General features: G+C 44.2%; 1 protein-coding gene across 4 annotated transcripts in view; it reads right to left on the bottom strand.

Annotated features, from left to right (window-relative positions):
- Positions 1 to 22,345, bottom strand: part of tle5 (TLE family member 5, transcriptional modulator) — a 34,819-nt gene extending 12,474 nt beyond the window's left edge. For all 4 annotated transcript variants that reach the window (XM_068707251.1, XM_068707250.1, XM_068707249.1 and 1 more), the window contains exons 1-3: positions 21,466 to 22,345; positions 5,139 to 5,227; positions 323 to 386 (exon numbers count right to left, since the gene is read on the bottom strand). In XM_068707251.1, coding sequence (XP_068563352.1) covers positions 323 to 386; positions 5,139 to 5,227; positions 21,466 to 21,492 — 180 coding nt within the window. In that variant the 5' untranslated portion in view covers positions 21,493 to 22,345. The remainder of the gene's footprint in view (positions 1 to 322; positions 387 to 5,138; positions 5,228 to 21,465) is intronic.
- Between the last annotated feature and the right edge of the window lie 235 nt (positions 22,346 to 22,580).

Raw genomic sequence — 22,580 nt, forward strand, 5'->3', positions numbered from 1 at the left:
GATTATAAGATCTAAGCAATTTTCTTAGTGTACGCAATTTTAGTGAGTACTGTACAAAGAACAGATGGCCAAAGCTATAAAAACGAGCAACAAGAAAAGAGACATAAGAGAACAATTGCACTTGAAAGAGTATTAATTAACAGAGAGTGAGAACATAAGAACAGTAAATCATTTCTTTCCATGTAAACATCAACATCTTTATGTAAGAATCAAATATTACACACTGTGGCGAGATGACAAACCATCACCTCTGGTGCTAAACACACACACACACACACACACACACACACACACACACACACACACACACAGCTTCACTCACCATGATATAATGGCGCTGCATCTCTGACTTCTCACTGGCCAACTTGTCACACTCAAGCTTCAAACTGTGGAGAGAAGGAGAGAGGAGAGAGTCAGCCTGTGTTAGTGAGCTTGACAGTGTTCTCTCTAAAGTGCTGACACCAGGTGACTTCCACCCCCTTCATCCTCATCACCACCAACGGCACTGTCATCACTTTCATCATCACTGCCTCCCACCTTCATCATCATCAGCTGCACCACCTCCATTGTCATCATCTCGGCTACTATTATCGTCTTTATCACCATCATCATCATTAGCACCTTTACTAGTCACGTGACAGGAGGAGGTCAAACCGAACTCCAGATATGGTGTCGAGCCAAAATGTCTGCTTTCTATATCAGAGAAAAGGCAGTGAAGTAAAAAAAAAAAGAAAAAGAAAAGTCTAAATATAGTGTTGGGAGAGCTTCCTTGCGACCCGGTCCCTGTGACAGCCATTAGCTGTAATCATGTCAGCGCTGATGTCACGCGAGGCGACAGGACAAAGGAGGACGCGTCAACAAGTCACCCAGATCGTCAAATGCAAAAGACAGAGGAGGGGAAGAAAAAAATAAAAAATTCCCCCTCGATGCCTTTTGACTGAAGCAGCCAGTTACGACGTGCCAGTCTCAGAAGGCATCATCCGATGTGAGGACAGGATAAGACTCAGATCAAATAAAGATATGCGCAGGCACACGGTGGATAGTTTCAGATTTGGGATAAGTCTGAAACCTGTTTGATGGTGTGTGTATATTTATGCCGGGATGTTCTTCTCAGCTGTCTGCGGGAATGACAGCTCGATTACAGCGAGCGCTGCCTGAGTCTTCGTCGCTGTTAGTCTTAACTGGCAGACTGAACACGGTGTTACACGGGGCCAATAATGTGAGCTCACGCATACACACAGTATTGTGCTTCTTCTATAATTATCGCAGCAGCTGCAGTGTTAGCTGTTCAGCTTTTGGTGGAGCGTTCATTCTTATTCATCGGACATGATGACATTATGATGATGGACATTATAACACTGAAACATATATAATTAAGTATCTTATTTGACATTTAAAAGAGTAATAATGAATCTGAATAACTCCATTAAAGACTACAAACTGGAAAACTGAACATCTAAGTCAATGTGAACACCTGAATAAATAAATCTGGATCACTAAAGATTCAACTCAAACTTATAATGTAGGCGTACCGAAATAAATAGCCGATATAAACCTCAAACTGAAGCTGAAACTCAAAGTAATGAACAAATAAATCTGGAACTGAACATTAAACTAACCATAAAAGATCTAGACGATAGTATTTCTTCATTTTTAAAGAGAGAAATGAAAGTGAAGGAGTTTTTATGATGTGCTTTACTTACGTCGGCTACTTTTGCATATAACGTTTTTTGGTCCCTCAGAATGTAATCATTGATAACTATGTACTACATAGTACTTAGTTTGAATATATCTTATTTATTTACAATTGCCGATGCGCTGTTCTGTGACTTATGACCGGCCATAAGTCTTGTCCGCTTGCAGCAAAATCAGTTATTCCCTGAGGCCGCAAAGGTCTAGCCAGCTTATTCTAACCCGAGCGCCAGAAAGCAAAATGCGTGGAAGGTTTTTATGGAGTGGAGAACTGCTTTCTGGAAAAATATCTCTGATGTAGTCTTCATTGAAAGACGTATATTCACAGTCTGTCACACATTTAGGGCTTAAGCACACAGAGTGCCAAACCTCCTAAAATGGCCAACCTCTATCCGCTGGTATTTATTTAGTCTAATTTGCTCTTCAGAACACACTGAACTAATTAATCTATCTATGTTCTATCCCCACGGAGGGACGGGAGCCTATTCAGCATGTATGGGGGACATGTTGTGGGCCAACGCAACATATTCACGTGACAATCCCTCCAAACTCCATTCAGAAAAGACGAGGCTGTAGGGAATACTTGCAGCTTGGTGTTGACACTCCCACCATGCCACCCAGTTTAGAAACTTTTGCTTGAAATATTTATTCGGAAAAAGAGCACACAGAAATCCTGTAATGACCCAGAATGTGACTGAGCACTCGTGGTGCTCCTAAAAACACTCCTCATTCAGTTCACTCAAAACACAGAACCTCCTTTATGTAAAAGTTAATATCCAAATCTTCTGTGATCGATTACCTTCATTAAAGTCTCAGAGGTTGATTTTATTCCTTCTAAGATTAAATGAGGTCAAGCTATGGCCTCATATGCTATCATCCTTATTTAAAATGATCTTTAAATGCAGAACATTAAAAAAAAAGACCGGATGCTTTTTTTTTTTTACTACCTGGGGGGCGATCAAGATGTTTTGGCTTCACTTTTTGGGAGCGGTCGTGTTGTCCATCTTTATATACAGTCTATGATGGGAACACAGTAAGTCCACTTTACGAGATGATCGTGTTTGTTTATGCTAAGGCAGCTAACCGATACCAAACTTGATCATTGGGGTCGATAGGCAAATTTTCTCCTGCCACCTATTCTTGTGTGGTGGATAAGCTCCACTTATCCCAAAACGCCCCCTTCCCCTCCTACATGAAACCCTTCCTGCTATTCCCGTGTACAAGCGTAGGCTGGTTTGGTGGGTTGTCATGACGACAGGCCTACCTGGGATCAGCTTTGTGCCGCCTCTGATTGGTGATCGGTGCTCAGCCCCCCCCCCCCCCCCCCCCCCCCCACCCCCCCCCCGGGCCTGCACCGCCGCTCTCAAACGACACTTTGATGGAGTTTTATTGCCGATTCTTCCGTCTCTAAATCGCTCCTGCTGTCATCTTTATTTTGATTTATGTATTCCCTGATCTATTTATGCATGTGAACGAGGGGAGGGTGGGGGGGGAGAGGAGGGGTGGGGGGATGGGGGTGGGGTGGGGAGAGGAAGACAGCGACAGCTACAATGCTCGCTACTATACCCGGGGGATCGCCTGCGGTACATTTGCCTTTTAAAGGCTTCAGCAACAGACAAGCACGGCACAGCAGCAAAGCGCTACAAAGCCTCGTCTGTGTCTCCCAAGCCCCCCACCCCCCTACCCAGCCCCCCTCCTGAGTCAATAGGCACTGTATGCATGTTCTGTACGCTCAGACAAAAAAGGTATTCTTTCAACTGCGCCCTGGCTCTCTGAAGAGGGTTAAACGGTGCTGCTCATCGTTGTGGGAATTACAAAAAACCAAAAGGCGAGAGGAAAAAGAAGACGCGCCGCTTCTGAATCCTCCGCAAACAAGAGCGATCAGACCAGAGCAGGAATTTTTTCGCGCACACAATTTGTCAGGCTTTCATCTGCCTTCGCCTGTCTCTGTAACCGGCAGAGGCTCTGGAAGGTTCTGGGTACAGAGGAACAAAACAACCTCCTCAGGAAGGAAGGCGGGCTTCAAAGACTCCCCTCTCACAAAGAGAGGATCTCTCGCAGAGATGCAGACCCCGTGGCGTCTCCCCCCCTTCTTCTTTAAAACTGCTATCAAACGGATCAGTTGAGGTCGAACCAGGCACTTTGGAAGCGCCTCAGACTACTGGCACTGTAGCGGTATTTAAGCGGTAAAGCAAGATCAATGGGTGAGGGTAAACGAGATTGATTTAGGTAGGAGTCAATAAAAGGATGTTGCCTCGGTGTGCAGGGTGGTGGTGGAGCTGAGGAATAGTGGAACAATGGCAGACGTCTTCATTTTATCACAGTTGACTGCTGTGTCTCTCAATCTCCAGCAGAGTTTTTATCATTCCAAAAGAACTTCTTTTACGTTTTTTGGGAAGAAATATAGAGGAAATAGAGACTTTGGGAAAGAGAGAGTTCTCAGACTGTTATTTTAGTTTTTTAGTAGTCTGGAGTTAAAAAGCAACGATTGATGTCTGAGGAAATTCCTTGAAACAACTGCTACATTTAAGCCAAAGTAAATATCTATTCATTCCCAATACATGTTGAGTTTTGTGCTTGCCTGTAGACAAATGCACCATTTTGCATGTTAATTTGGTCTGCTGTGCACTGACCAAAAGTAACAGTGGCTTAGCATCCAATAGGAATTTATTAATTGGAAGTGTACGAACTGAACACGATCTATTTTACCTATACTTTGTGTCAAATTCTAGATTTATTTCCAGGGAACTTACCGTATTTTCCGCACTATAAGGCGCACTTAAAAGCCTTTAATTTTCTCAAAAAACGACAGTGCGCCTTGTAATCCGGAGCGCCTTATATATGGATCAATTGGTTAATTGGTTGATCCATACTGGTTGTACACGGCGCTCTGTCAAAATGTTTCAGTACGACTGGTAAACTACAAAGCCGCACCGCTTGCAGCATTACGGCTACCGTAGTCAGGGGCGTCGCCGAAGTAATAGCGGTAAACACCGGTACTGTGCTTACTCCTACTCTATTCTATGCGCCTTATAATCCGATGCGCCCTATATATAAAAACAGTTCTAAAATAGGCCATTCATTGAAGGTGCGCCTTATAATCCGGTGCGCCTTATAGTGCGGAAAATACGGTATTAGGAAAGATCTGTTAAATGAAACGCAGGATAGTTTCCAAGTGAAGGTGACAACATTGTGTGACATAAGTGTTGAAAAAGGACATACATTCACATTAAGACCTATTTGTGGCCAATATATGGCAGCAATACTGCAGCTCAAATCTGCAGTTTAACATCGTGGCTACTGTTACAACAATGTGTGCAATAGAGGAAACTACTAAGAGATATGTGTATAGCTTAGAGATATGCTACGTATTTCAAAGAACTGCTTCTCCTTTGTGTGTGTGTGTGTGTGTGTGTGTGTGTGTGTGTGTGTGTTTCTGTTTGCACCTGTGGTATTGTGCTTGGAGGAACTGGAACTCATCCTTGATCCTGTCACAGGAGTCAGAGGTTGTGAATTTCAGCTGCTGCGATGAAGCCTAAGAGAAAGAGAAAAAAAATAAAGTCAAAACCGAGTGAAAAGACAAAAGATGAGAAAGAGCAGAAATGATTAAAAACATGAACATGAAATCAAGCAGTTGTGCGACATTACTAGGAAACCGGTTGCCGAGGATGTTTTCACACACAAGGGGCCAAATGTTGATCAAGACTAAAACTGTACAGGCACCAAAGCAGAAACATGCATACCCATTGTTTCAGCCTGATATTTAAACCTCTGCGTTTGCTCTATTCTGTTATAGATCTCAATCACACGAGCCTAACCCACAGACAGACACAATCAGCCATAAATGATGTCGACACACCCCTATTTAACCTTCTATAGACATAACCCAGACTCTTTCTGTCCTTGGTCTGGCTCCAGCAGAGTCTTTAACAGTGCAAAAGCAACCATAGAGAGTTATTAGCCACGGCCATTATGAACTAAAGCATATGTTGCGAGCCACAACAGCCAATTGAAGTTATAATCCAATGTGTGTTATTATTATTCCAACATTCCTTATTGTTATTCCAACGTTCAATTAGGGTTACGTAAACCTACGTGCTCGTGCTGGAGTACCCCTTGCTAGTAAAAATAATGACGGTAACACACATTTGGAAGTTTTATTGTAGGGAACTTGGTTGAGACCGCATCGAGTCTTTTGAGGTGTTGAAAAGATTTAGCTCCAAATAAAAAGTCTCTTAAATTCCTACATTGTGCCGTCACACTCAGCTGTTCACTCATAGATGTGCTTGTTGTGAAGCATAAGTGGAGTAAGGGAAGGTGATATGGTTCAAATCTTCTATCACTATACATATAAACTTAAACTGCGGTAGTGATGTAAAGTATATTATCTAGAAAGTCAATTAAAACAATATTCCGTTAAAAAAAAGTTACGGTGCCTTTCCACATGAAACAAAATAAACATCAAAACAAACAATACACCCAAAGACTTTGGTTTTCTTTCTAATCACATCACAACAAATGCAACGGCTGCAACTTTTATCTTTTCTGTATTATACCTGCAACTCTACTTAGGAGTCTCATGTCCCACAATGCATTTTGAGGAGAGAGGAGGCTTGCCGGAAGAGCTATGAGTGGAGCACAGGTGTGTCCTTTGCGGTAGACTTTATCGGCACCCATGACGTATGAAAGAGGCATGACACACAGCCGGAATACACACACACACACACACACACACACACACACACACACACACACACACACACACACACACACACACACACACACACACACACACACACACACAATTGTGAATGGAATTAAAATGAAATATTTAAGTTGTCATGAACACTGTTATGCTCATCTGACAGATCATAAAATACAACAAAACAACAGACAGGTGGTGCAGCTGTGCCACACGTCAGATTTAATTGACGTCACGTCCGAAGCAGGGATGTCTCGTTTTGTTACACGCCTGCTGCCTCGACTCCTCTCCTTTGCCTTCTGCGCTCGCCTCTCAGGTGAGAGGAGGTGAGGAGAGGAATCGAGGATGTACAAACTGAGAAACGAGATGAGGCCGTTGTGTGTTGCAGAAATGGGGCTACAACAACAAAGCCAAGGCAAACAGGGCAGGGAAACATTTTTTTAAGTTGGAACAAGATTACAGAAAAATAAATTACACCAATACTTGAATGGAGCCAACTGGAAAAAAAAATACAGAGTAGTTTGATATACAGATTAAATGATTAGCCAACTAATGTATTAATGTATTGTTTTTCAAGTCTCTCCAAAGTAAAGATTTGCTGCTTTTGCAGACATTCTCTGGGAAATTATGCTTAGCACTTTTCACAATTTCCTTACATTTTATTGACTATTATTAATGAATCAAGCAACAGTTTGGACAATAATTAATCATAACCAGATTATTTCGGTAGTGATACCATGGTGTCTAATGTGATTTTGTGTAACACAGCACTAGCCTAGTGAGGGTTAGGGCTTTGTTTCATAATTAAGCCAAACTTTGAGTGTTCATTGACACCAAATTACTCAAGTCATGTGAAAGAGAGACTTGTTTTGGGCCTCACACAGCGAGCTACACCGTCGCTCTGTCACCTAGCCTGGATGCTGCTATTAGCCCTTATTGTAATTCTGTCCACACTACATTCCCCAGGCAGCCGTGGATGGCCTGGTTGTGTGTTAGAGCACAGCAAGCATCAAACCCAAATAGGGACCAAATCTCATTATTTCCCAGCAAGCTGCATAATGGGTCAGGTGGGGAAAGAAAAAAAAAGAAGAAAAAAAAAAAAAATCGACATTTTCCCACTACGATCAAGCAGGCATAAAACACCATCAGGAATCTGATTGCTGCACTTACGGGATGCTAGCCCGCCGCTGTTAGGAATGACCCGTCGCTTTGTACCCTGCTCCCCACAGCGTGTCGCTCAGCTTCATTTTTAACTACAAATAGGCTGCTTCGCCTTCACAGAACCATGGCCAGAGAATATGCTAAGCAACAGGATTGCTTCAAGTTGCAGGAATGAACCTGCGCACTTCAAAAGGCTGAATTAGTTTTTTTGCTGTCTGGCTCAGTAGGCGGTGCTTTGCTCCAACATGGTTTTAGGGTCGGGGATGAATTCCTTGAGAAGCCTTCTGGGGGGAAATATATATATATAAACTATTGGGATTATATCGGTTTGGACATCAACTTAAATAGTTTAGATTATGTTACAAGAAGCATTAAGGTTGGAAGACAAAGACAGTTAGGAGGTCATTAAAAAAAAAAAAATAACACATACATTCCCGCTAAACAGCCCAGTGACCTCGGCCATTACACTTTCAAATGTCATGAGAAGTGCTGACATTACCACCACAAAGAAGCCCCAATCCACACAAACCAAGCCGCTACTCGGAGACAGAGGCTCCGACTGTAAAGCAGAATAACCTTTTTCCATTATCACTCCGGCCGGTATGGCGCGGACCAAACTCGGCAAACAACAGCTCGGATCTACGGGTCTGTGCCACACAGAGCCTGTGTCAACACAAGGCACTTAGCGACAGGCAGCCGTGTAACTCACACTGCAGTAACTGTTCCCTGTACTCGTATGGTGTGTTTTCCTGTGTGTCTTCCTACAGGTTACCCCCCCCCCCCCCCCCCCTTTGTGCCTGGGGGGTAAAGTTGTTGCCCTAGATCCGGTTTCCTTCCTGTGTAGCGCAGTATGCAAACGTTTAAAATACCAAAGTCTCTCTCTCGGTCAACAGCCTCAGGTTTGGCAACCTGTTCCGCTGGGAATACAGAGGAGAGACGGAGAGAAGAGACAGAAAAAGAAGACGACAAGGGAAAGGAAAGCAAGAAGAGGAAGAACTTTCAATTTGAAATGAACGCGCCACCTTGTGTACAGTATGGCAGAGAGCAAACTGTTTTTTGAATGCAGTGAAACTGTGGTTTTTGAAAGGCTTAACGCCAACAACTATGGATTAAAGTAGAATATTTCGTTAGATAAAAACATGTTTGTTCAATACATTTTGAATTGTGGAGGACTGGCCTATATTATTTATAATAATAATAATAATAATTTGAAAGTAAACGTTATGAATGAAACCTAAAACAATATGGCGCAGACCTGTATGTAACCGTCACTCATCATTTCATTCAGAACTAGTTGAATATAATATTATCTATAATAATAAGTACTAAAATCTTGAAGTGATTCCCTTCCCTACTTTACGGGATCATTGAATGCGGTAACCGGCCTTTATATCCTGAGGAGGAGTTCTGGAAACAGAATGCTTACTACATTTTGATATATATATATATTTTTTTTTTGATTGATAGCTTTATTCTTGCATCATGCACATTATGTGCCCAAACCTCATGGGTTTATAACACACCCAAAATACAGCTGCAGTGGACACACGTTTCATTAAATTACAAAATGACGCGTTACTTCACTGCCCGATCTCAAACTAAATATTCCGCCTTCTCTCCCAGGCCGAGAAAATAAAATCTGCTACAAATTTTCTGAAGCACAACTCTAGTTGTTCATCGTCATCCAGCCAAAAGAAATCAACATAATGTTCCTGTAACTGTGCACACAGTACTAACACACTCCATGTACGAGTGGGGCGACGTAAACGCGTGTATATAGTCAAACATATGTTGTTTATGAAGTGGTTTTAGGGCAATTTTTGTTTTTAATAGGGGTGTAATGTTTGCAACCAGACTAAAGAAGGTAGTTGACAGTAGTCAGCATCTGGTTGCTTGGGGGTAAAAGATAACTGTCACACTTCACCTTCTACTTGAAATACTTCAAAGATTTCTAACATAGATCAGAACGGGATGTATTTTCTGACCGCAGATCAAATGTGGCCATATTTAGCAGATCATAATTTGAAAGCATAGCTGGAGGTGATGTTTAATGTACATGCTAGCTTACAACCCTGCTAACAGGACGGGAGGGAACCACAACGACTGAAGACATATTTTTGTTAATAAAAAGCACATGGTTCTCAGCTGCCAGACGCACAAGTATTGGAACAGTCATATGAGACTGTATTGTTTTGCTTACGATGTAAAATGTGTTACCAAGTACAGTTAACTATTCATCAAGGTCATCACAAAGCTGCCTAAATCCTGGATAAAACGCTCAGTAAAGGACGATTCTCACAGAGCCGCCCCGATACTTTGGCCACTACACAACCAGACCATGCAGGCCTCTCCTGGCTCCACAATGTACACAATATACACCACTAACAATGTTTATTCTACCTCTCTCTCTCTGTCAGTGACCACAACAAGGTGCTCTGTGGGGGCCTGAGAGCCCACAACAGATGGATGCCCATAATGTTAATGAAATACTGCCGTAATATTGTGACACGTGCCATCTGCTCAGACAAAAAAAAAAAAAAGGTGCCTACACGCTGTGTACGTTTCTGCAAATGAGAGGCTATCGTGTGTGTGCAGTCTTTTGTTTGCGTTACAGAAGAATAGCCTAGACAGTGTGAAAGTGACAGAGAAATATGTGTGTGTTAGAGCAAAACAGAGAGCCTTAACATTGAATAGGTGTGTGTCTGTGTGTGTGTGTGTGTGGGGGGGGGGGGGGGGGGTGATAAGCCTCTATGTATGATTCTTGGCTGCCAGAGGAACAAATATTCACTACCATGAATCATACACAAGGATACAACAGCCCACACACACACACACACACACACACACACACACACACACACACACACACACACACACACACACACACACACACACACACACACACACACACACACACACTCTCCCTCAAATGCAAAATTTGCATAGTGCACGCACACACACACACACGCGCGCACACACACACACACACACACACACACACACACACACACACACACACACACACACACACACTCCCTCAAATGCAAAATTTGCATAGTGCGCACACACACACACACACACACACACACACACAGTACCTAAATGTAGGACAATCTCTAATTTGATTCTGCCCTGCTCCTTTGAGACGTAATTAAAGCATTAAAAAGCTTTGTGCGCTGGTGAGGCAATTGAGACAGTCTTCAGCGAATAAATGGGATTCATCGTTTCAGGAAATTGCTGCCCCACCCCCACCCACCCACCAACCCAAAGCCCACTCATCATCACCCCCCCCCCCCCACCCTTCCTGGCCTCATCATCTGGTCCAATCCATGTGAAATCTACTGTGAAACATAATGTCTATTTTAAATAAGAATCAGGCTAAGGCTGTTTCTGCTCCATAGATCAGCCGACAAAGGCGAAGGGGAGGGATGGAGATTATAGAGGGGGGGGGCTCGGCTTCACAGACACACACACACACACACACACACACACACACACACACACACACACACACACACACACACACACACACACAAACAGACCACACTGCACTGATTAGACACACCAACAATACATGAATACAGTACATACATCCAGGCAGAGCACACACACAATTGAAATACACACAGACAATAGCAGCAGGATACATTGGAAAACATGCTCCTCAGTATAAATCCTGCCTGAGGGCAGCGGCAGCGTGGGGATTGTATTTCCTGGAGCCCTGCCTGGCTGTTTACATCTCAGTTGGAGTGTGTGTGTGTGTGTGTGTGTGTGTGTGTGTGTGTGTGTGTGTGTGTGTGTGTGTGTGTGTGTGTGTGTGTGTGTTGGGGCATGGATAGGGCCTTGGCATTGTAATCACTCACTAATGACTGGATGTTATCTCTCTCTCCCACTTTTAAATGAATGCCGGAGATCTACACAGACGAGCAGTTGGCCTATTTCTCAACGCCAGGCTGTCTGTTTGCTCCACAGCAACAGTCCCACGGAGGCCATTTGAGCCGTCCACCTCCTCCGTCCATCTCGGACCCAGACACATTGTTATTCAAAGATAACGCAATGACTGAGAAGAAGGGAAAGTGTTTTATGTTGAAAGCAAAATAACCATTAGCCTCCTTGAGTTCGGTGCCGAGGGTAGAAATGACAGGGGGTAAATTCAAGCCTAGATGGGAGTTGTTTAGAAAAATGCTTTTGTGAAAAGGGCTGAAAAGCAGGTACTGAAAGTGGTGTTTAGATGGTATGAAATATTGCAATACACCCAGATCAAGACATTCCCATAAATTCTTGGCTCATTTCCTCTAAAATGAGAGTCTACATGTAGCAGTCACCCTACTGAAGGGGATAATTACGCCTGGCTCTGTGTATTGGTGAATACAACATGTGGGGTATGTGTTTAACATGTGGGCAAACCTCGCAGCAAAAAAAAAATCCATCATGACATGATTTACCGAGCCAGACGTTGAGGGCTTAAAGCCTTTTGCTAATACACCAGCACCAAACAAGATCACATCCTCCGTCTAAGAATAGCTGCAACCAAACAATTCCATCTAAATATCCCAGATTAGTGTTTGGACTAAAGCGTATGCGCCCAGTGATCTGAGGGGGGGACAGGGCTAACTGGCCCGCGTCCAACTCTGTCTGGGCCAAGCGCGCCTTGCTATGTTAGCTGCTCAGAGAGAGAGTGTGTGTGTGTGTGTGTGTGTGTGTGTGTGTGTGTGTGTGTGTGTGTGTGTGTGTGTGTGTGTGTGTGTATCAGAGGAGGCTGAGGAATAGGATTGTGTCTTCAGCCACTCTGGACAGGGGCTTTAGAGCGCAGGGAGAGCCTAATCCTGTTTGGGCCAGGAATTTGATTTTGATTATTATCTCTCACGAACCAAGCCAAGGCTTACCCCCATTTCTGCAGCGTTATCCCAACAACACACACACACACACACACACACACACACACACACACACACACACACACACACACACACACACACACACACACACACACACACACACACACACACACACACACACACACCTCCCCCTTTCAGCTCAACAGATTTGACCTCGTTAAGACGCTTTAAAGAGGATTATTCTACTTTTATCACTTCGAGTGAAGTGCCCTTGCAAACATAGGCTTGGTGGCGCGCCCCCCCCCCCCCACTCCGCAGAACTGTCTTTTTGACCCCCCTGTGCAAGGCCAGTCAAGCGCGCAGTACCCCCCCCACCCCACACACACACACACACACACACACACACACACACACACACACACACACACACACACACAGGTGTGTACACAAACACAGCAGAAACAAGGTGGGGGCGCTCATACTGTAAAACACAACACACACACACACACACACACACACACACACACACACACACACACACACGCACACGCACGGAAATAGTGCAGAGATTGCAAAGCCAAGGGAAATGGGCAATTTGTCAAGAGTGGGGAAAGTGGTGAGGCCGACAGGGCTGTGGGTTTTGAGACCATGGCTGAGATTAAAGCCAGCCTCGCAGACGGGGGGGGCTTTAAGATTACACCCAGTACGCTTGTGCAGATGATTGATGCCTGCTTGTAAAAACCAAGGTTATTACTTACAACAGCCGGGAAGGAGGGAAGACACGGACGGAGGAAAGGAAGATTAGTCCCAAAGTTTGCAACAAATAAGTGGACAATGAAAGCAGAAGGCTGGAATGCCGGCATGTGGCCGACACTAGGGAACTTCCGTTTCATCTGCTCAACGCCCGCACTACAGCTCCAGTTTAAATTGAAGTAGTTAGTGTGCTCACTGTGTGTTGAGGCTTTAGCGTGCCTCAACACACAGCGCCTTTCTCTCCACACCTTTCCTACATTGGAAGGTGGACGAGTGGGCCGACACTTTGTTGTAACTTTCTGAAACTGAGAACCCAACAGGCAAGTCCGCTGCGGAGGTGAGAAAGTAAAGATTTTAACTTCTCGCTTGTAGTATTTTGTCTTCTTGTCAACTTGTTTGGTCACTTTTAATATGTAGAAACGGGTGGAACACTATGAATTCCTGCACGAACAGAAAGCCCCAAAGTGTGTGCAGTTATCCCCATATTTGAATGATTATCGCGTCTCTCTCTATGACAGCAGGCTTTTCACGGCGTTTGAAAGTATATACACATAAAGACAAAGCTTTTGCAACAACATAATGCCATTTTATCCAGCAAACCACTGCAATTTATTCTGGTAAAATCATTTATTTAAATGAACGGCGTAATTTTACCATTTCTCTCTCAAACTCTCTTTACAAAAAAGGATTAATGGTGACTTTCCAGCTGTAAAACGTATTGTAGTATCGTATACTGCTGTGCAGTGTTCGATAATTCTTCTAACTAATCAGTCCATTGATACATCTGGACTTCCTGGACACATCTTGTGTTCTTACTGCTACCTGTGGCAATACGCCGAATCCAATGCGGCCCCTCGTGTTTTTTTAACCTTCTTCTATTTCCAATCTGAAAACCCCAGTTAGACTAAGAAAACGTCATTAGCCTGAGTGGACCAGTTAACAGGGTGTCCCGTTGCAAATATCAAGCATGTATAATAAGGACGGGACGGCTTAGCAGGACACCGACCACACAGCACGGTGGTGACAATACCTGCCAACGTGTATCCTGAATACAACACCATAGAAACCAGTGCTGTCTGATAGTGGACGTCTGTCCTCACCCCCCCCCCCCCCCCCCCTGAACGAGGGATGTTTTCTTTGCCTTGCTGTGAATCCTCACGGTGTCTGACTGAGACCTTGGTGGAGCTGAGGCGGCATGTTGTTTCAGTCGGGGCCTTGCTGCTCTTAGGCACACAAACAGAGCAGCTAATTCTCTTGTCGGAACTGGTGCAGTGCCTCTCGTTTTTTGGCAGGTCTAGGGGCCCCTGGCCGAGGAGGGCCACGCAGCCCCCCCGCTGTGCCGCTTTGTTCCAGCCCATCGCACCGTTCTGCTCTGAGGAAGGGCTGCCCCACCCACCCACCCACCACCCTCCCTCCTTCCCACCTCCCACACACTCCTCGTAGGGAGCCACTGCTGAATACTGATGCAGCCGCTTCACTCCACACACCCCCATCTTCACTCCCACACACACAAGCTCTTGACTGCGTGTGCGTGAGCCTGTACATAAACACACAAGCACAAACTCATTACCATTCTACTTTTTTCTCTTCATACACAACATCCTTCACACACACACACACACACACACACACACACACACACACACACACACACACACACACACACACACACACACACACACACGCTAAACCAAAAACATGGTTCAACTCAGTTCAGTAGACATCTGACTGTATTTATATTTCACCGTCTTTCTGTTTGCTGCGGTACTTTGTGTAAGGCAAAGCGGCCCAGGCAGACAAAGAGGTAAGAGATATAACTTGCAAATCTTATTTTAATCAATGTTAAAAGGGGAAGTCGTGGGTTGTCATTACACTATCATTCATTTTGACAAAGTTCTTGGTTATTTCACATCGTATGTTTTGTCTCATGATGGCAATAAACCCCACACTAAGCGGTCTTGTATTCCCTTGGCCTTGCCTGCGCCTTATGAATATGGTTTATGTGGTCTTTTAATCTGTAAATTAAATTTACTTTGATTTTATTGAGTCCATATACATTCTATATCAGCCATTTCTGTCCAACACAACAAATAACCATGAAAGTTGTGTAACTGATTGGCCCAGCAGGGACTGAATCCTTCATAGAGCGGTGACATGTTTTCTGTTGCCTTGATTCAGTATTTCCTCCAAGAGGCTGCTCTGGTGCACAACGTGAACTCCAAGTGGATGGTGCAAAAAGTGAGCGCGCTTGTTTTGCTTTAGACATATTCACACTAATGTAAACACACCTAAAGCTGTATAATATACAATACCTACATCCAAATGAATACGTTTACGGTTTTAAAATGAACGCGACCTCCGTCCACACAGCCTGTTTCAGCCTCGTTTTTGGAATGTGATATTAATTTTCAGACGCGCTAGGAATGATTTCCTAGCGCGTCTGAAAATGAATATCACATGACTGATCATGTACACCGAGCATGCGGGTGCCGGTGTAAACAGGAAGTGATAGTACAGTACTCTTAAATAATAAAAGGTTGAGCTTGATACTTAAGATCCTCCTCAATAATCGTCCTCTATATACCCAAACGGAGAAATATAGTGAAAAGAAAAACAAGTTCTCTTTTTCAAACTTAGTGACAAGGCTGCAGGTCACTCACTCACTCACTCACTCACTAGATTATGGGTCAATACATTAGGTCAACACAAGGTCTCCGGTTCAGCGCCTGTCACACCACGAACAACCCCGGAGTTTTCAAACTTACCCAGCATTGGTTGCATTTTCAAACTCCTCTGTCTTAGCCGCTCGAAAACTCAGTAGTGTGGATGCTGGGAAACGTAGTAGTGTGGCTGTAGCCTCAGAGTGAATATGATCCACATCTCATGTGGCCTAAGCATGACCAACAAAATGCACATGAAGTACCAGAGTTTCCATTCGCTTTCTGCGGCGTCAAAGTCAGCCCACCTTAATCAGCAGGAACTCGGCTTGGGTTCTGCTGGCAGACTTTGGTACCAGTTCAATGAAAAGGGAATGGGATGGGCACGCCAAGTACTGCTATAACCCATCACATCTGTATCGTCTCATCTTTGACTGAAAAATGCTTCCACAAAATACATTTTAAAAACACATTGTGAGCTGTTGACTGTGTGACATGGTTTTATAGGGTTTGACCGTATGCAACAAAGCTTTGAAGTTTGCCTCAGTAATTTACACTCTAGTCATCTTGCCAGTGTTATTAGCACAAACATAATCATGACAGCAATTAAGCTAGAGACGCTGTAATATTTGCTCATTAACACTGCAGCTCCCTGTCCCTCCATGCTTCTTTTACATCTTCTTGAGGATATATTGTACTATTGTTGTCGGGTTTATCTTTATATTAATATAGGATGTCTCAACAGAGATATTGCGGGGTAACATCGAACTGTCGCACTCTAATTGTAGTTTAAAGAAACATCTTGAAAATACATTTTTAAGAAAAATCCCTGAGGCTCGACGGGGGGGTCAATTTAGGCCATGCTTGCAATACAGTAGCGTAATCCCTGCTGGGGATTACCTGTAACAACAGTCTCATGTATGGAGTCACTCAGTTTGAAAGCGCATATACCTGCTGCATCTTGTGTTTATGGGGTTAAGATGACAACCGCAAACCACTTCCCTCGGTTAGAGTCCAGCTGGGGGTCCTTTGTCGAATCCCTCTCTCCCCCACGTTTCCCGTAATCTCTCTGCTGGGGCCATCAAAAAAAGCTTAGAAACTATTTAGAAAGAAAGTGTGCATACATAGGTGCACAGGTCTTCTGTAAAAGGGTATAAGTCAGTGTGTTTGAATGTGTATTCAAATGTAACTTCTCTGCCTACTTGAAGCCAAGTCAGTGTGTGTGTGTTCAAGAAGAGGAGGGCTGCACCGGTCTACACCCCTCTCTTTCAACCAACCCCAAAGCATTTTGACAATCATCCACTGTGGCCCTTCACAAAAATCAACATCACCTGTGACCCATGGCCTCGACTGGACGACTCAACAGCAGGGCCTCCTGCAGGGTGGTGGTGGTGGAGGGGGGGGGGGGGCTCCGCGGGGCTCTGTTTGTCATGCTAATCAGTTGGCCTAACCTTAACGACCCAGACATCTGCTGGCCTGCGTGTGTCAAGCCCCACATTCAATTTGTTCCTCCGATACAAAAAGCAGATAAGACCCTTGAGGCTGGGAAGAATGTCCGTGTGTGTGTGTGTGTGTGTGTGTGTGTGTGTGTGTGTGTGTGTGTGTGTGTCTGTGTCCTTGCTGTTGATGAGTGAAAGGAAAAAATCCTTTTATTTCTATGCATGTACAAGAGCGATAATTACCAGCAGAGAAGGGAGCTAAAGTGCATGTTCGTGTGTTCGATGCTGTGCTCATGCTTTCTTCTGTCTCTGTCTGTGTGTGTGTGTGTGTGTGTGTGTGTGTGTGTGTGTGTGTGTGTGTGTGTGTGTGTGTGTGTGTGTGTGTGTGTTTCAATGTCTAATACCCCCCACTGACACACACACACACACACACACACACACACACACACACACACACACACACACAGGCTTGTTGCTCACACACACACACACACACACACACGCGTTTGTGAGTGTGTGTGTGTGCAGCGGGGCGACAGAGAAGGGGAGGGGGGAGTTTGTTTAATGGGCGAGACAGGGGACCATGGGGATTAAGCTCCCCCCAGCTGGAGGCTTTAGAGGAAAGGCTGGGGGCTGTCCTGTTAATTCAAGTGGGCTTAATAATGCCTGTGCACCCTCTGCCCCTGACCCTCCCACCACTACATCAGATCTGGGAGGAAGCGCATGATAAAGGGAGACAAGCAGGAGGAGGAGGGAGTGTGTCTGTGTGTCTGTGTATACAACCTGTGGCCATCTCTACAGTGGTGGAGCAACGGGCTCCAGGGACTCCAGAGATTTTTGCCTCCATATTACTCGCTCTACTCTCCGGCTTTTGGCACCGGAGCCTTTCTGTTGCTCCACTTTCACGCCACAGCCAGCTTTGTTGGAGCTGCATTAGGATTAATCAACACCCAAACAATATGGCAAATGCTATCAACTGGGTCAGGCACTGTGCCGCTATCAAATGAGGCTTTTTCCTATTAAACCAATGAACTGTGCCCGTAACCGGTGACAGTGGATTAAAATGCACCCATTGACTTAAAAGGCACACGAGTCCTTCTTAAAAGCACAGGCTTCTTTGTGTCTAAATAGGACAAATATCTGAAATAAACGTAAAACTGAATTCATTGCTTATTGTTTTTACTTTCCAACGATATTGCGATTTCGCTATGTTAACACTTTGTTAAAAAATAAATGCTGGCAAAACTATAAAATAAGTGAGCACTTCCACTAGGCATGACTATTAAGTTGGAGAGCACAATAAGTCCCCAATATAACAAACAAAATGTCAGCCTGAGGAAGATGGCGGTGAACCCAAAACGAGCATCACTGGAAAGAAAGCCGCTACAATGCAAATGGGGAAAAATGACCCGACCCAGTGTTAAGACAGAAACATCTTCCTCTTATTCTACATGAATCAGATAAAAGCCTTTAGGCATTTCACATTACAGTTTGTTCAAACAAAATACGGTAGATTGCCTTAAGTGGCAACATCTTCTGTGATTCACACAGGAAGCGCTTTAACATTCTTTTAGTGCAATGTGACCAAACATCGCCTCTACCGCCAATACAGCTTCCTCTGCTGCTTTAAATTAGACGCATCACACATGAGCGGATCCTTGATTGTGCACATCATTCATATATATATGAAACTTTAACACTAATGTTACTACAGAGAGAACAAAGGAAAATAGAGGGAAAGCAGATTCTGTGCTGACTGAGTCCATTTGAGAGATCCATCATCTGTTATTATGAGGCAGTGCCGTTATTCTCTCATCCTCCAGCTCCTTATCTGTGACACTCATATCTATACGAGTGTCACACATTCTCCCCATCCTCGGCCCCCTGTGACAGCAGCAGCAGCAGCTGAGAAGGAAGAGGAATTGAAGGGGGAAGACGTGTGTGTGTGTGTGTGTGTGTGTGTGTGTGTGTGTGTGTGTGTGTGTGTGTGTGGGGGGGGGGTTTAGTACACAGGTGTATTTGTGGAGGGTTGGAAATGGCTTGTTGTAGCAGGTTAAGACTAAAGCAGCTGCAGAACGAGTGAACAGACATCCTAAATTCCCCAAACCCCATTTTTAATCCTGTGTGTTGGGTCTTAATACTCCAATCAAGCAGCATAAGGGCACTCAATTGGATTAGAAAAATAACCTCTATCAGACAGACAGGCAGGAGCAGAGTGGCCCAGCTTCTCTCACCTCGGAGAAGCTGACAGAGTTCTCACCCCATCAGGAGGCGACTGCTCCACCACCTCACCCAGAGGAAGGAGGTGAAACATGGGCTCTAAAGTGGAATCTCACCCCAGTAATTCCCTGAAATGAAGTATGCAGGTAAATACTATCTGAAAAATTATTATGAATGGCCGTCAGTACTTTTAACTTTCGGAAATTACAGAAGACCTACCGAGTACAAATCCCACGACTTCATCTCTGCCACCTATTGCTCATTAATGTAGGCGTGTCAACTAGCCAGCTTTCTTGTGAGAAAGCATTGTATGAATAATAAACAACAATAACAACAACATTTATCCACAGCTGGTTAAGACAAAACGTCCTTTTTCACCACTAAAAATCACTTTTTTCTTCTTCTGCAAAGCATTACCAAACCTTCCAATTGAATTTCGCCCTTTTTTCCCGGCCTGCTATCCCACAATGCTTTGAACTTTGCATCGCACCGCAGTCAGTGTGTAGAATACATTTAAAATACTGTGACATGGACTAAAACACAACAGACAAAAACATTGATTCTTACTGTTCAAAGCATGTAACCGGCTGCTGATATGAAATGGTCACTGTTGAATTTTTGAGCAGTGGTATGAAGGCTTTTATATCTCAAATGTATGTTTTCTCTTTTTAATCTAAAATGGAGCCGTGATAAGATCAAATTTAATATAGTGACAGATATTTTTGTTGAGAACACAGCCCAAACTGTAGGTGTTTTAGATCATCAGTTTCAGAACCCTTAGGTTGAGCTCAGTGGGACGCAGTGTATACAGGATTTCACTCGTCTGACAAGCCAGACCAGAGGTTTCCCAAACCCTCACATTCTGCGCCCGAGTCGGGGAACACACATCAGCTACTGGATCGCATCAGTGGCAGTGCCACAATTGGGCTGCCACACACACACACACACACACACACACACACACACACACACACACACACACACACACACACACACACACACACACACACAGCCAAAGGGCAAAGCCATTCAATTCACAAAAGACATTCAGGTTCTAGCTTCGGCAAACAACTCTTCCGCTTTGAGCAGTAAAAAGTACAAGACGTTGCCAGGGAGAAGCAGAGGGAGCAGTCTTCTTCTCGCTGTTGTGTTAACCTGAGCCGGACCGACACAAATGCCTTTTTGTTAAGATTTTGCCCTTGCGAGGAAGGGAAAAGGTGAAATGGCAGCCAAGACTAAGAGGTGGAAATACAGGTTATGTCACCATATTTCTGTTGCACCAAAAGAAGCCAATTGAGTTTGACCGGAAAACATCATTTATACAGAGACACCAGTGTGCCAGTCACTTAACATAAATGTTTGACCAATGGGCTGAGAGGCCTCATCACTGATACATATACATGCCCTGGACTTAGTTTCCGTTACCATGGAAACTTGAGATTTAGGGGAATTGAGGAGATGTCATAGAAACACCCACCTGCACATAATAGTGTACAGGTTTTTTTTTTAATGGTTCAGTAACCATACAAGGACAGTGACAACATCATTTATATATTTTGTTGTAAAATATATATCTGGTATTTTAGAGACTGCAGCACATTGAAAATTAACTGACACAAGGGTGTGAAAATCACATAGAGCTGTGAAATATGACAGCATTCATTAGAGTTGTTTGATTTTGGAGGATATACCATCATCTGGAGAAAAAAAAGTTTTTACAGTTTAAATCCTAAATACAAAAAGGGGGGTTTTCTCCCATCGTGTCTCTGTAATCCACAACCACACATCTTCTACAGAACTTACCAGAACTAAACACTGCCGTTATAAAACAACGTGACAAAAAAAAACAGTTTCCTATAAAACCTTTCATTAAATTACCACATGCTCCTAAAAAAACAAGCATGCATAATTCCCCTAACTAGCTAACCTGCCTGTTAATCAGTTGGTGGGGTACCTAAATTCTGGAGGAAAATAAATTAAATGTCAAAATAAAAACCACTTACTGAGTGTCTTGATTGTGGAAACATCATGTCAATTCCTTGTTTGTTGCTTTCCTTCCTTAACACGATCAACTGAGTGCCCCGTGTTTATATGTTTCCTTTGTCCAAAGCTAGCCCAACCGTGCACAGTCCAGCGTTAGCAAGACGACTAGCTAACGGTAGCTAGCGACCGAATATAAGTGATGCACTTTGAGGTAAAGGAGTCGGTGTCTTGTCTGGGTGATGGTAGACCTTGTACCTGTGTCCAGACCCCCGTATTTACTGCGTCTGTTGAACAGGAAACCACCACAACCAGTGCTGGTTCCTCGCTTGGCTAAAGCTAATAGCTAATTCTTCCAAAGCTGTCAGTCAAAATGATCCATCGCAGTTGCAAGAAGCCTTTCCGCCTCAACGCACGAGCGGCGGCAGCGATGCGCGAGCTCAACGCATGTAAATTAAAAAAAACAAAAAACGTTACGCACACACGGTGGTGTTTGGATTTAGCGGAGGGGGGATAGTAATGGTTTCCTCCGTCGCTTTGTGGTGGTGGTGCTCCTTAATAAAAGATTTCAGGTCGCTTGCTTCACACAGCCGCGATTACGCTGATGAAAAAAAAGTAGGAGGAAAAAAAAAAACGGTCTAATTCTCAGAAATAACAAAATGTCTGCGGGTTCGTTTTAAGTTGAAAGCTCGTTCCGTCCAACGGCTACACATAAGTCGCGCGCGAGTGAAAAAGAAAGACGCTCAGACGGTTAAATCAACTTGAAATATAAGCTGTTCGGGCTTCAGTTTAAACTCTGAACGTTTATCGGAGGGAGTCGCGGAAGAAACAGCGGATTTGTCAGCGGTGGTGAAGCTAGAAAGTCAGTCCGTTCTCCCGGAGCTTGGAGGCGTAGAAGCTGAACACGCCCCACACAGAAACAAAGCGGATAGATCAGCGGTGACGCAAAGATCTACACGCCGCAGATCTAACCTCGTCAGCCGGCTGATGTCTGGGCAACTAGCGCCCCACGTGGACAGGTCGCCACACAGCAGCCTCCTCCACGGTCACTGGAGGCGTGATGTGTGTTTATATCATGGACGTCTGAAGAAGTTTGTATCATTGTACTATGAATAAAATGAATGAATATGTTTTCATC

The sequence above is a fragment of the Cebidichthys violaceus genome, unplaced genomic scaffold (assembly GCF_023349555.1).
Source record: "Cebidichthys violaceus isolate CVI_PGR_0920_01 unplaced genomic scaffold, fCebVio1.0.p SCAF_13, whole genome shotgun sequence".
Taxonomy (NCBI): domain Eukaryota; kingdom Metazoa; phylum Chordata; class Actinopteri; order Perciformes; family Stichaeidae; genus Cebidichthys; species Cebidichthys violaceus.